This window comes from Elgaria multicarinata, chromosome 9 (assembly GCF_023053635.1).
Source record: "Elgaria multicarinata webbii isolate HBS135686 ecotype San Diego chromosome 9, rElgMul1.1.pri, whole genome shotgun sequence".
NCBI lineage: Eukaryota > Metazoa > Chordata > Lepidosauria > Squamata > Anguidae > Elgaria > Elgaria multicarinata.
This window is the reverse complement of record NC_086179.1, coordinates 28,011,647-28,025,425: the sequence shown is the minus strand read 5'-3', so window position 1 is coordinate 28,025,425 and position 13,779 is coordinate 28,011,647. Positions and strand designations below refer to the sequence as shown.

At 43.4% G+C, this 13,779-nt stretch overlaps 1 protein-coding gene across 1 annotated transcript in view; it reads left to right on the top strand.

The window, feature by feature from the left end:
* Positions 1–7,755, top strand: part of LOC134403989 (tyrosine 3-monooxygenase-like) — a 28,900-nt gene extending 21,145 nt beyond the window's left edge. The window contains exons 11-12 of the mRNA XM_063134539.1: positions 4,640–4,773; positions 7,596–7,755. Coding sequence (XP_062990609.1) covers positions 4,640–4,773; positions 7,596–7,755 — 294 coding nt within the window. The remainder of the gene's footprint in view (positions 1–4,639; positions 4,774–7,595) is intronic.
* Positions 7,756–13,779: the final 6,024 nt, after the last annotated feature.

Here is a 13,779-nt window from a genome sequence, read left to right as displayed (position 1 = left end):
GAGCCAGGAGCATTGTGCCCATCGGGGGGGGGGAAGCGGGGAAATTAAGTTATTTTTTTTAAAAAAAAAAAAACTACCTTTAGCACACAAGCATTCGTACACTCTGTCTTCTTTGAAAAAAAAATATGGCGGGCGTGACGCCTCTCTTCCTGAGGTTGTCGCACCTCATGTGTAAACAGAGGAGGTATCTCACGTTAATCACAATGCGAGATCTTCCCTCCTCCATCGTGGACTATGAGCTAAATCTATCTAAGGCCCCAATGTGGTTTTACAGAGAAGGGAACCCCTTGCAATACATGTGGGGGCTTTATTATGCATGCACCATGGAGTACTGTTGGATGCTGTGCCAACACTGGTCTAGTATCCCATCGCCTAGGCATAGACAGAGGTCCAGATTATTTAGCAAAGGCCAGCCAGAAGAAAAAGGTTTTGCCTGCCTCTGAAAGCACATCAAGGAGGGAGCCAGTCTAGCTTCCTTGAGAAGAGCACTGGAGCAGCCACCGAGAAGGCCCTCTCCCGTGTTCCCACCAGACACGCCTGTGATGGTGGTGGGACTGGGAGAAAGGCTTCCCCTGAAGATTGCAAAGCATAGGCAGGCTCATAAGGGAGAATATGCTCTTTCAGATGACCTGGACCCGAGCCATATAGGGCTTTATAGGTCATAACCAGCACTTTGAATTGTGCCTGGAAACAGAGTGAAAGCCAGTGAAGCGAAGCGAAGCAGGCAGAGAAGCCACCTAAACTAAGCCGGCACAGAAGTCAATCTTCCCCACTATAGTGAGCTGTATTTCTATTTAAATTATAACCACGATGGTGTAAATTACACATATAAATTAACATATGCAAAGCTATGACATTTTTTGTTTTGCTTTGCCCTCTTTCTAATGCAGCTCTTTTTCGGTGATGCGTCAGTGGCATCAGAATTCACCAGTTGCCAGATTCATTTTCACATACTTATTATCATCATGTCAGCATCTTGCCAAGCAGGGCTGCCTGTCAATATGGGACCCTCCACTGCCCCATCTGTCAGTCTCTTCCTTCTTATTTCTGTTGCACGAGGGGGCTGAACAGATGGGCTTGTCCAGGAGGAAGAGAGAGGCTGGACGTGGCTCTCTAACCTTGTGCAGTGTTTTGAGAGTGTCAGTGAACATGTGGACAGGGGTGATCAAGTAGACATTGTTAAAGTCTTTGATAAAGTCCTTCACCAGAGACTCTTGGGCGTTTTGAATTAACAGCTCTTGTTTTTTGATTTTGCAACTGTGTCCTTAAGGCAAAGTTCATCCCTCTCTTTCCTTTTTCCAACCACCATTTGGCCTAGGAACTTAACTTTGTCCTTCAAAATGGGGCATGAGGTCTACACCACAATATCTGAGCATCCATCACTAGCATGACCCTGCTGGCCAAACTTGTGTTTTCTGCACTGTAGGAATAATGCGCCCAAGACACTTGGTTTTGCACTGTAATTTTACTGAACTGTCAACTGCTCGGAAAACTGCAAAATGAATGTGATGTTAACATCCAGGCTGGAGTCTAGCCTACATGTAGTAAAATGTAATGGCCCATATTTCACAATTGGCAGACCTCACTCCTTTGCATGCTTCGTTTGCAGAAAAACAAGGCTCCCCTAGCTACTACAGGTTATATCAGGTCATCTGACAGTTTGAAGCATAACTTTCTACAGCAGAGAAATAAAGGATTCTGCATGAAAAGCCATGAGAATCGAAAACCTTTCAACTTGCACCCACAAGGCCTGAAATGTAATACAGCTGCATATTATTAGGAATGCATCTGGTTTAGATTTAAAGACTATTCTCAGAGGGATATCCTATGTTCGGAGCACTGCTAACCCAGGAGTTAGTATTCAGTCTGCTTAAATTTTATCTTTTTGTAGCATTTTAGCCAGAGAGAGAGAGAGAAGGCAGCTTTTTCTCCTAGAGTTCTTATATCACCTTTGAGAGAAATCACACCCTTAGAAATGCATAGGGTTGGATCCAGGTTTAGTCAGTTATAGATTAGACCCATTGAAATCAATGGAATCTACACTAGACTAACTCAAGTCCCACCAGTTTCATTGAGTATACTCTAAATATGACCAAATCTGGATTCAACCCATAATGATAAGAACAAATTAGGAACCAGGGGATTTGGGGAATACAGCCTCCCCAGTTTGAAATCCTTCACTCCAATGTGTGCTGAACCCAAATCAGGTCCAGCTTCTAGGGTAGGCATGGTTGGTCTCCTGCACCTCAGCATAGGGTGACTGTATGGAAAGGAGGACAGGGCTCCTGTATCTTTAACATAGAAAAGGGAATTTTAGCAGGTGGCATTTGTATGTATGCAGCACCTGGTGAAATTCCCTCTTCATCATGACATTTAAAGCTGCAAGTGCCCTGCCCTCTTTTATATCACCCAAGACCACACCTCAGCAGGGACCCGCAAACAAGAGCCCCCTGGACTTGTTCCTCCTCTTCACCATTTCAGCTTGCATGTTCACCTGCCTCTTGCTGTGGCCCAGACAAATGTGGTGGTGAGAAGGAAGAGCTGTTGAATCAGGTCTCATAGAATCATAGAAACATAGAATAGTAGAGTTGGAAGGGGCCTATAAGGCCATCGAGTCCAACCCCCTGCTCAATGCAGGAATCCAGCTTAAAGCATACCTGACAGATGGTTGTCCAGATGCCTCTTGAATGCCTCTAGCATGGGAGAGCCCATGACCTCCCTAGGTAATTGGTTCCATTGTCATACTACTCTAACCGTCAGGAATTTTTTCTGATGTCCAGCCAGTATCTGGCTTTCTGTAACTTGAGCCCATTATTAGGGTGACCATATGAAAAGGAGGACAGGGCTCCTGTATCTTTAACAGTTGTTTTGAAAAGGGAATTTCAGCAGGTGCCATTTGTATATAGAGAGAGAATCTGGTGAAATCTCCTCTTCATCACACCAGTTAAAGCTGCAGGTGCCCTACCCTATTTTAAATCCGGTCACTCAAGTATAGCTCCTGCAGCTTTAACTGTTGTGATGAAGAGGGAATTTCCCCAAGTTCTCTCTCTCTATATACAAATGACACCTGCTGAAATTCCCTTTTCTATGCAACTGTTAAAGATACAGGAGCCCTGTCCTCCTTTTCATATGGTCACCCTACCATTATTCCATGTCCTGTACTTTGGGAAGATTGAGAAGAGATCCTGGCCATCCTCTGTGTGACAACCTACCAAGTATTTGAAGAGTGCTATCGTGTTTCCCTCAGTCTTCTCTTCTCCAGGCTAAACATGCCCAGTTCTTTCATTCTCTCCCCATAGGGCTTTGTTTCCAGACCCCTGATCATCCTTGTTGCCCTCCTCTGAACACATTCCAGCTTGTCTGCATCCTTCTTGAAAGGTGGTTCCCAGAACTGAACACAATACTCAATATGAGGCCTAACCAGGGCCGAATAGAGGGGAAACAGTAACTCGCGTGTTTTGGAAGCTATACTTCTATTCATGGCAGAGAAAAAATCCGTAATCTTAGATTGATTTTGAGCTTTGATATAGGTTGTGATATCTTCCATCACTGGAATTAGCCCTAGCTGTCTGTACCCCACTTTGGTAAGAACCATCTCGCAACACTGAACTGCAAGCTGTCTTGCATTCAGGATCCAGGATCAGGCTATGGACATTTACGTTTCATTTATGCAGCTGGGAAAAGTTTGAGACCAATTTGCTTGTTGGGAAGAGAGCAGTAGTAAAGCCCCAGTAAAAATGTTATCCAAGCCCAATAACAGTATGTTGATGGAGCAAAAATAGCTCTGTTGATTAAATGTGTGTGAAATGTCCATCTGATGGCCAAGCTTTGACTATTGGGTGGTATAGAAATGCAATAAATAAATAAATGCAGGACATCTTTTGAAGGTCTCCACAGATTGTATTGGCAGAGATTTCCCTCTACCTTCCCATGTCCATTTGTTTCAGTATTTTGGGTACTACCAACTTGCTCTAGTACAAACCACCACTTAAGAATACATCTTTGACATCATTAGGGATTTGACATGGTTGGGGGGGTCTCAGCTCATTCAGTTTGTTCCTTATGTAGCCATTTACATGGGAGGAAAACACCTTCAGAACTGGAACTGATATACCGTTTTCTGCATTGAATTTTCAAGGGTGTCAGTGGAGGAGCTGTTGAAGGTCCTGGGGAAGTGCTCAGACTTGCAATCTTCACTATGCAGAAAACGTGTCTGGGCAAGCAGAACGGGTTGTTTCTATACCATCTGATACCCTTTGTAAAACTCCACTTATTGGTCAGTGGAGCAAAGGTGGGGCCTTACAGGGTCGCATGGGCCCTGCCAGGCCAATCAGGTATGGGGTTGGAAATACATCCCCTATTTCTGCCCCAGTATGGGTTATGGCTCTAAAACCCCTTCCTATTGGTCCAGGGTAAACTGGTGAGTTCCTAGAAGGGTCACATGACTCCTGTCAGGTGACCTCTCTTTCCAGGGCAGGCCTTCTGATAGTGGGACCTCCGGCTAGGGCAGGATATCCGTTCTCCAGCGGGGCGGGGCACCTGTCACGGGGCGTGGTTTAGAGTTTGATGAATTGTACTGATATCCCTACTGACATTTCTGTAGATCAATCTAAACAATGTTGCTGTTCTTTACCTAAAGTATGCTTTATCAACGAAGCCGGAATACAAACCTTTCAACCCAAATGTGATGGTGGTCCAGCCTTACCAGGATCAAACCTTTCAACCCATCTATTTCGTAGCAGACGATTTTGAGGATGCCAAGTCTCAGCTCCAGTAAGTATGATTAAAAGGTAACCATCCAAGCAGGTCTAACACATCCCCCAAACAAGGCCTTCAGTGAAATATATTACAAATAGCTGGGTGGAAACATGGAGAAATGTGCAGAACTCCCATTCCTCATAATTCCTTGGTGTGCCGGCTGTGTTCTTACTTTTGTACATGAATCAAGGGGAGGAGGGAAAATGTAGGGCAGAGCATGGTTGAGCTCTATGGAGATTCACAGATGCTGCAGCCACATTACAAAGTGTCACCCCAGCGGTGGAATTCAGGAGGCCAAGGTTTTTTTATTTATTGTATTCATATCTTGCCTTTTTTCCTCCAAGGATCCCAAGGCAGCAGACATAATCCTCCTCCTCCCCATTTTATCCTCACGACAACAACCCTGTGAGGTAGGTTGGACTGACAATCTGTGACTGGCCCAAGTTCTCCCAGTAGGGACTAGAACCTAGATCTCCTGACTCCCAGTCCAACACTCTAACCACTACACCACACTAGCTCACCACACTGGCTATTTAGATACTTAAAGACTTTGTCCAGATCACTTAATTCGTATTATCTTGAGATCTCATCAGTAAACCTTTTGCTTGTTGATAGAAAATGGTAGAAATATTAAGTTTCGGTTCATTTTTGATTCTACGTTAATAAAAAGATTTCACGCACCGATCAATAGACTATTTGATGTAATGTCTTAGGTTACCTTTCTAACCTGGCAGACAGTTGACTTGAATGAAGAGTAGGCAAGAAAGTTGTCTAGTGGCCCAAGTGAAAAAGGCAACAGTGGATAAATTGGAGTGGGTGAGTCTGTGACCCTTTAACTACTTCTAACGGAAGGGACAGATCTACACCAAGCAGGATATGACATTTTGAAAACAGTTTGAAAACTGTAGATGGACTGTGACCTGGGCCCCACAGTTGTCACTACTGTTTTAAACCATTTTAAAGCACCAGTGTAGATCCTGCCAAGATCTTGCAGCCTGTACGGTGGAAGAGTCTAGCATACAGGTAACAGTTTTGACTATATTGCTGCAGATTGAGAGTTCAGATTGGAGAGGCCATGGCTCAGTGGTAGATCACCTGCTTTGCATACAGAAGGTCCCTGGTCTCCAGGTAGACCTGGAAAAACAAACTCCTGCCTGAAACCCTGGAGAGCTGCTGCCGGTCAGTGTTGGCTAGATGGACCAATAATCTGACTCCATATAAGGCAGTTTCCTAAGTTCCTATGTTGTTTCATGGTGAAGGAAGAATGCTGTATCGTCTCATCTGTGGGAGCCCACCTTCTTCTTGAGTTAGAATTCTACCCCCGCCGGATTCTTTCACTCCCATAGCAAAATTTCATGTGGTAAATTGTTAAGGCCACTGTGAATCTGAAACAGTGCTGTGTTTTGCTTTTTCTGTTGTCACATTGGGAATGGGGGCGGCATCAAAAGTAGGCACAGTTGGACATCTGCTAAGGGCCCACACTAGAGGTGTGAAAGCCTGAAAAAAAACTGGAAAAAATGGGGGAAACCTGTTTTCCCCCATTTTTTCTGAAGCCTTTTTTTCTGAAAAATTGAGGAAATTGGGGGGAAATGAAGAAAAAAATTAATTATGGAATATTTTCTTTTAGCATGTTGAATAAAATGTTTAAGACAAGGTGTTCATATATTTATTTCTCCAAATTATTTCTAAAAACAATGTACAGTATCTGAGTAGTACAATTTCTGTGCATCAAGGACAAGAAAATTCTAGGTTGCAAAATGAGACTACAACTCTCAAATGCAAGAGCAAGATGCATTTCTGCCTCTAGGGGGCACTGCCATTGTGGTGTAGTGGCTGAAGTGTTGGGAGTCGGGAGATCCGGGTTCTAGTCCCCACTTAATCATGGAAGCTCACTGGGTGACTTTGGGCCAGTCACAGACTCTCAGCCCAACCTACCTCACAGGGTTGTTGTTATGAGGATAAAATTGAGTGGAGGAGGTGGATTATGTACACTGCCTTGGGTTCCTTGGAGGAAAAAAAGTGAGATATAAATGCAATAAATAAATAAATAAAAATTGAAGCAGAGACTGAAATTAATAGTGATAGCTATATCTCAGGAAATGAGTCAGATTAAATTTTATGCATATTCATTGAATCTTGGTTCCCCCTTTTTCTCAGTTCTTTTTATGGGATTGGGTGCTTTATGTCTGCATGACGCTGTGGAGGACTAGTGAAGACATAAATAATATTCTTTGTTACTAATGTTGATGGTTTCTTCTCTCTCTCTCTCTCTCTCTCTCTCTCTCTCTCTCTCTCTCTGTGTGTGTGTGTGTGTGTGTTTTAAATTGTTTTTGCCTGCGCCTCATCAACTGGCAAAACCAAAGAGGTTCTTTACAGTTCAGATGTCCCTTACAGTTCAGGAGCTTGTAGCTCCATTTCTTACCAACTTTTTTTTTAAAAAAATTAAAAAGTAAATCCAGTTTGTAATAATTGTTTGAATACACTGCACTCTTAACATACCAAATGTGATAATTTTATGCCAAACCAACTTGTCCATAACTACGTTTTACGTTCATAAAATAACAAAGTGACTTCCAATCTATAAAAAGTGCTAATATTGCACACACACACACACACACACACACACACACACACACACACACTGGAGATGGTCCTCCTCTTCACCATTGCACTGCTGGTGAGAAGGAGGAGCAGGAGATGCCCCCACCCACTTCCTCACTTCCTTCTCAAGCAAGGAAGTGGCAGCAATGGTGAGGAGGAGGAGGAGGAGGAGGAGGAGGAGGAGGAGGAAGAGCAGCCGCTGATAATGATTGTTTGCTTGTTCTCTTCCTCAACAGGAAATATGCTCTTATGATCAAGAAGCCTTTTACTCTTCATTACGATCCCTTCACCTGCAACATAGAGGTCCTTGATTCTCCAGGGAAAGTGAAAGAAATCATCACGCGCTTGAAAGACGACCTGAAAAACCTCTGCCATGCCTTTGAAAAACTCTCTTAAAATGCTCAGCCTAATCCAGCCTTCCCCCAACCTGGAGCCCTCCATCTTCCATCATCCCCATGATTAGGGATGGGGGAATGAGCAATGTTCAAGCACCGTAGGGTTCTCCAAAGATCATCTCATCGCTTGTGTTGCGCCCAATTCCTGCTCGCTCTGTGCAAACAGGAAACAGGGCAAATCGAGCAGCTTTTGATTTGCGCAAGGTTCTCCTAATTTGCCCAACCTTCCTCCATAATCTAAAGCAGGGCTGTTTCAGGCTACAGAGGAAATTTGCACAAATTAGGAAATTTGAGGAAATCAAACTGGGAATCAGGAACAAGAAGAATGTGAGCACATGTTTGAGAATTCATCAATGTTTTTGGTGTACAAATGCTCAAACCTCCACACGCATTTAGAACTTTGGGGCATGGCCGCATGTTTTTCAAGGAAAAATAAAATTCTTATACATACATCCCTAGCCATGATGCTAGCTTTCTGCTTGGCAGGATATACCTGTCCAGTCTGTTTCTCCTAAGCCATTGGCCATGCTGGTGGGACTTCTGGTTTGGCATCTAGAAAACACCAGGTTGTGGAAAGCTGCCCTAATCTAGCACAAGTATTAGATGATGATTAGAGAAATGTGGTAAATCTTGCATTTGTAGGTGTGGACAGTTCCTCAGTCCCAGGACAAAATGGATCAGCTTGTCTGTTCTTTGTAGTCAATCCATATTAGAAATGAAGATAGTTTGTGAAAGTGACAAACAACTGTGTGGGGAGGGGGGAAGTTCCCTAGTTTTTAAGAATGCCATCGCTCTGAGAGGGAAGGCATTGGAGATGCCTGGAGTTTGTTGAATCCTTTCCATGTGTATCATGGATCATCAGGCATCTTTCATTATGGCCCCATTCAGAAGACCCCTTAAACCATGGCTTTAGCCATGGTGGTTAAGCCAGAAAGCTGGGGTGTGTTCAGAAGACGCCTTAAACCATGGCTTTAACCACAGGCCACAGCTAGACCTAAGGTTTATCCTGGGATCATCCAGGGTTCGCCCCTGCCTGAGCACTGGATCCCCTGTGTGTCACCTAGATGAATAGGTTTGACCCCTGGACGATCCAGGGATAAACCTTAGGTCTAGCTATGGCCACAGTGGTTAAGCCAGAAAGCCTTATTCACCTTGGTTAACGCCATGGTTTGAGGTGTCTTCTGAACGGGGCCTCTGTCAACTTCTCATTGATGGAATCAGATATTCTTGTAGGAGAATGTCATTCTGCTCGCCCTAGTTTGCAAGTGCGCCCATGTGCTAATCGGCTTCGTCCATTTTCGTCTGCTGCCCCTTATGCCTGGAACGCTCTTCCAGAACATTTGAGAACTACAAGTTCAACCGCAGCTTTTAAAGCTCAACTAAAAACTTTTCTTTTTCCTAAAGCTTTTAAAACTTGATGTTGTGCAGACTTCTACTGTTACTTTCTACTGTTAGTTTTTCCCTACCCTGTGCCTGCTTACCCTTCCCTGTACCTGTTGGCATTCTCTTCCCCTCCTTATTGTTTTACTATGATTTTATTAGATTGTAAGCCTATGCGGCAGGGTCTTGCTATTTACTGTTTTACTCTGTACAGCACCATGTACATTGATGGTGCTATATAAATAAATAAATAAATAATAATAATAATAATAATAATAATAATAATAATAATAACTAATGCACATTAGTGCTAATCTGCCTTAGCTAATAAAACAATAAAAAAGCATTTAGCTTCCAATATAAAAATTCAGCAGAAAAAAAACTAGCTGCAGAAAGTAAAACAGAACAGGGGGAAAAAACACCGCATCACCAAAAGATATACAGCAAATCTAGAAAAAGAGAAAGAAAAGAAAATTAACACACACACCCTCAGTAGTTTCAAAGGTACACAATCTAAAAGACTATGAAAATGACCAGAAAGAAAGAAACCCTTCACCTGATGTTGAAAAGAGCAAGCTCACAAGTAGCACATGAGTACAATAGCACCATTCTACTCATGCTCTCCACCAACATATTGGAGGCAATATTTAGCCATCATGACTAGTGGTCATTGATAGCCTTATCCAAATGGATTTGTCTAACCTCCTTTTAAAGTAATCCAAGTTGGTGACCATCAGAACATCTTCTGTTAGCGAATTCCACCATTTGACTATTTATTTATTTATTGCATTTATATACTGCCCCATAGCCCTCTGGGCAGTTTACGCTATGTAGAGAAATGATTCCTTTTATCTGTTTCAAATCTCCCTCCATTCAGCTTCATGGGGTGACCCTGGGTTCTCATATTAGGGGAGAGGGAGAAAAATGTCTCCGTATCCATATTTGCCACACCAGGCCTAATTTTGTACACCTCTATCATGTCTCCCCTTTCTAATCTAAATGGTCCCTGACATTTTACCCTTTTCTTGTAGAAGAGTTCTTTTAGCCCCTTGATCATTTTGGTTGCCCTTTTCCGCACAACTGCAAAATGTGGTTCACAGCTGCCTTCCACAAATTGTGCTCTTGCTCCTCATATGTGCTGACTGCCTCTTTAGGTAAGCCCACTGGTTGGGCCCAATGATGCCAGGAAGACCATGATGTTGGAGCGGGCACATCAGATGGCCCCTTTGCAGCACCCTGCCCCTAAACCTGGAGATGGCTGCAGTGATGAAATACCTTTTATTGGAAAATTTTATTGAACTTCTGTTCTATAGATCCCAGATCACTCTGATCACAGCATTTTGGATTCACAACACAGCCCCTTAGTTAATGAATTCTGCAACTGTGTAGTTATATTTCAGTGTCACTGTGATAGTTCTGCTTTGTCCACAAGATGGCAGTGTAACATTAACATTAATCACTTCTATGGGCCCCCAAATAAAATGGAATAAAGATACTCTTTTTCCTTCTTCCTGATTTACCTTCCAGTTATGTATGTAGGAAAAGTTCTGTTTTGAAGGGGGACATTTGTTTGTTTTACTTTTCTGCATCATTCCAAGAATGAGAGCCAAAACAGTTCTCTCTAATTATTGTCTGTGAGTCTGGCCCGTTATCAACAATGCCTCTGTACCCTACCCATTGTGTGTATGCTGGAAAAGAGCCGTGTGGCCTGAAGTGATTTGAAACCAAAATGAATGTGCTTAGTTTCAGCAAGGGAAGATTGATTGATGGGATGGAGTCACAAATCATGGAGAATTTCATCATTGCATTTAACCTTCCCATGTTTTAAGAACATAAGAACATAAGAAGAGCCCTGCTGGATCAGACTGAGGGTCCATCTAGTCCAGCACTCTGTTCACACAGTGGCCAGCCAGCTGTCAGCCAGGGACCAACAAAGTAGGACATGGTGCAACAGCACCCTCCCGCCCATGTTCTCCAGCAACTGATGCACGCAGGCTTACTGCCTCGAATACTTGAGATAGCACACTACCATCAGGGCTAGTAGCCTTTGCCTATAAGAATTTGTCCAACCCCCCCCCCCTTTGTAAAGCCATCCAAATTGGTGGGCATCACTACATCTTGTGGTAGCAAATTCGATATTTTAACTATGAGCTGTGTAAAGAAGTACTTCCTTTTATTTGTCCTGAATATCCCACCAACCAGGTTCACGGGATGACCCCATTGTGTTTTAGTATTTTAAGAGAGGAAGAAAAATGTCTCCCTGTCGACATTCTCCACACCATGCATAATTTTGTACACTTCTATCATGTCTCCCCTTAGCCTCCTTTTTTTCCCAAGCTGAACAATCCCAGCTGTTGTAACCTTAATCATTTTAGCTGCCCTTTTCTGCCCCTTTTCCACTTTGCGGTCATCAGCTAACACCACTACCCCAAAATGGTGTACAATTTCTTCCACATTCAATTTGATAGAAAAAAAAATATTGTGGGTGTGAGGCGTAATTCAAGAAAGAAGAAAATTTCACCAAAAGATTTGCGGGTGATGAGCAGGATTCTTCTGCTTACTTTAGTTATGAGGTGGCCAAGGGGCCGGCGTGAGTGTCCAGCCTTTCACTATACAATCACCTCTCCAGTGTTCTGCAGCCCCCCTGGCTTCCCACTCTCCAGTTAAAGCCATGATGAGTTGAAGCCCTGAGGCTTTCCAAATCCAGAAGTGCAGGCAGATGGGGAAGCTGCCCGGCCATGTATAGATGTGTAGCAGAAAGAAAATAAAAATGAAAGCATAAAACAGAACCACAGCCTTGCAACAATACGGTCAGCTCAAGAACACCAATAAAGGAAGTGCTAAAATATCCTGACAATGAGGCAGAAAAATGGAAGCTTCTTTTGTGGGTTGAACAAACTTCCTGGAAAAGATTCTGGCCCCACACTCCCTTACCCATGGTTTCAAGGGGGGTTAATATGAGGGTTTTTCATTAAAATGGCAATGGGGTCAGTTAAATTCAGGTTAAAGTGAAAGGAAAATGAAACTCTACACACTTAGGTATCAGATAAGACCCCTCATGGTGAAAACTTTTCTATCACAACATCACTAAAAGGTATTAAGTATTCAGGCAATTTTGCACTGAAGGTGTGTGAGAGACCATCTATTGGGGTCTATTAAACTACATCAAAATTAATATTATTATCCTTTTATACTGGTAGCCCTGTACTATATAAATAATCCTTAAAAACAAAATGGAAACTATTGCCAACTACTTCTCATTTTTTCTTAATTATGTTTAACTTGGGTTCTTCTTCACCCCACTATCTGTTACAGACCTTTTTTTTCAAGTGCAGGAGGTTTTAAAACTAGTTGATCCATCTGCCTTTAAATCTATTACATTTTAATTAGATTTTTGAATATTCCTAAAGTCTCAATAGAGGTTTCGTTTAGAAATACCGGAAGAAGAGCAAACACTATTCCTTTCTCCCCTTCACTTACCTGTCAAGTGGCCTGGCTTCAAGGGGTTTTCCCCCAGCAGCTTGGCTTTATTGGGAGGAGAGGACAGGAGCTTTTTCAAGTCAGAGGAGATATGGCTTCTCAACAGGTTGGAGTTCCAACCATGCTTCTCTTTAAAGAAAAAAGAAAAAGAAAGAAAAAAGGATTGATAACTGGATATGCTGATCATTGTATGGATGTAAACTTCCACATAGCTTTGTTGTGGTTGCTGGCCAGCCATTCCTTCCTTAGACAGATTTCTGGGTAATCATAGGCATCAAAAGTAGGCAGGGCAGGGCACCGGCCAAGGGCCGACACTCCAGCAGAGGCCCACTGGCAAGAGCTCCCTGGGCTTGCTCCTCCTGTTCACCACTGCAATCTGCTTATTCACCTGCCTCATAGGCGGGATCTACACTAGTGCTTTAAAATGGTTTGTAATAGTAGTGACAACTGTTGGTGCCCAGGACACACTCCCTATGCCATTTTCAAACCGCTTTCAACGTGTCATATCCTGTTTGGTGGATATCTGGCCTCACTCTGGCCCAGACAATAGTTGTGGTGAGAAGGAGGGGCAGTAGACACCCCTTGCTCACTGACGGTCTGCCTGTCAAGCAAGTAAGTGGGAGCAATGGTGAGAACGCAGCTGATGGCCATGGTGGTGAGAAGGTGGACTCACTGATGGAGGGCAGCCTCAAACCTCCAGTGCTGTTGTCTTCTCGGTCCTCCCAGAGTGCAGGACACGGAATAACGGGTTCAAGTTAAAGGAAGCCAGATTCCAGATGGACATCAGGAAAAACTTCCTGACTGTTAGAGCAGTACGACAATGGAATCAGTTACCTAGGGAGGTTGTGGGCTCTCCCACACTAGAGGCATTCAAGAGGCAGCTGGACAAGCATCTGTCAGGGATGCTTTAGGGTGGATTCCTGCATTGAGCAGGGGGTTGGACTCAATGGCCTTGTAGGCCCCTTCCAACTCTGCTATTCTGTGATTCTATGATTCATCCATAGGAAACAAAATCTGGTAGCGTTGCCCCATTGGGCTTCTCTTTGCTTAGGGAAGGGATACTCATAGTAGCTTCAGAGTGCAATGCTATTATTAGATTTGGTAGTAAGTAAGGTGACCATATGACCAGATTTGCCCGGATTTGTCCGGGTTTTTGATGGCAAAT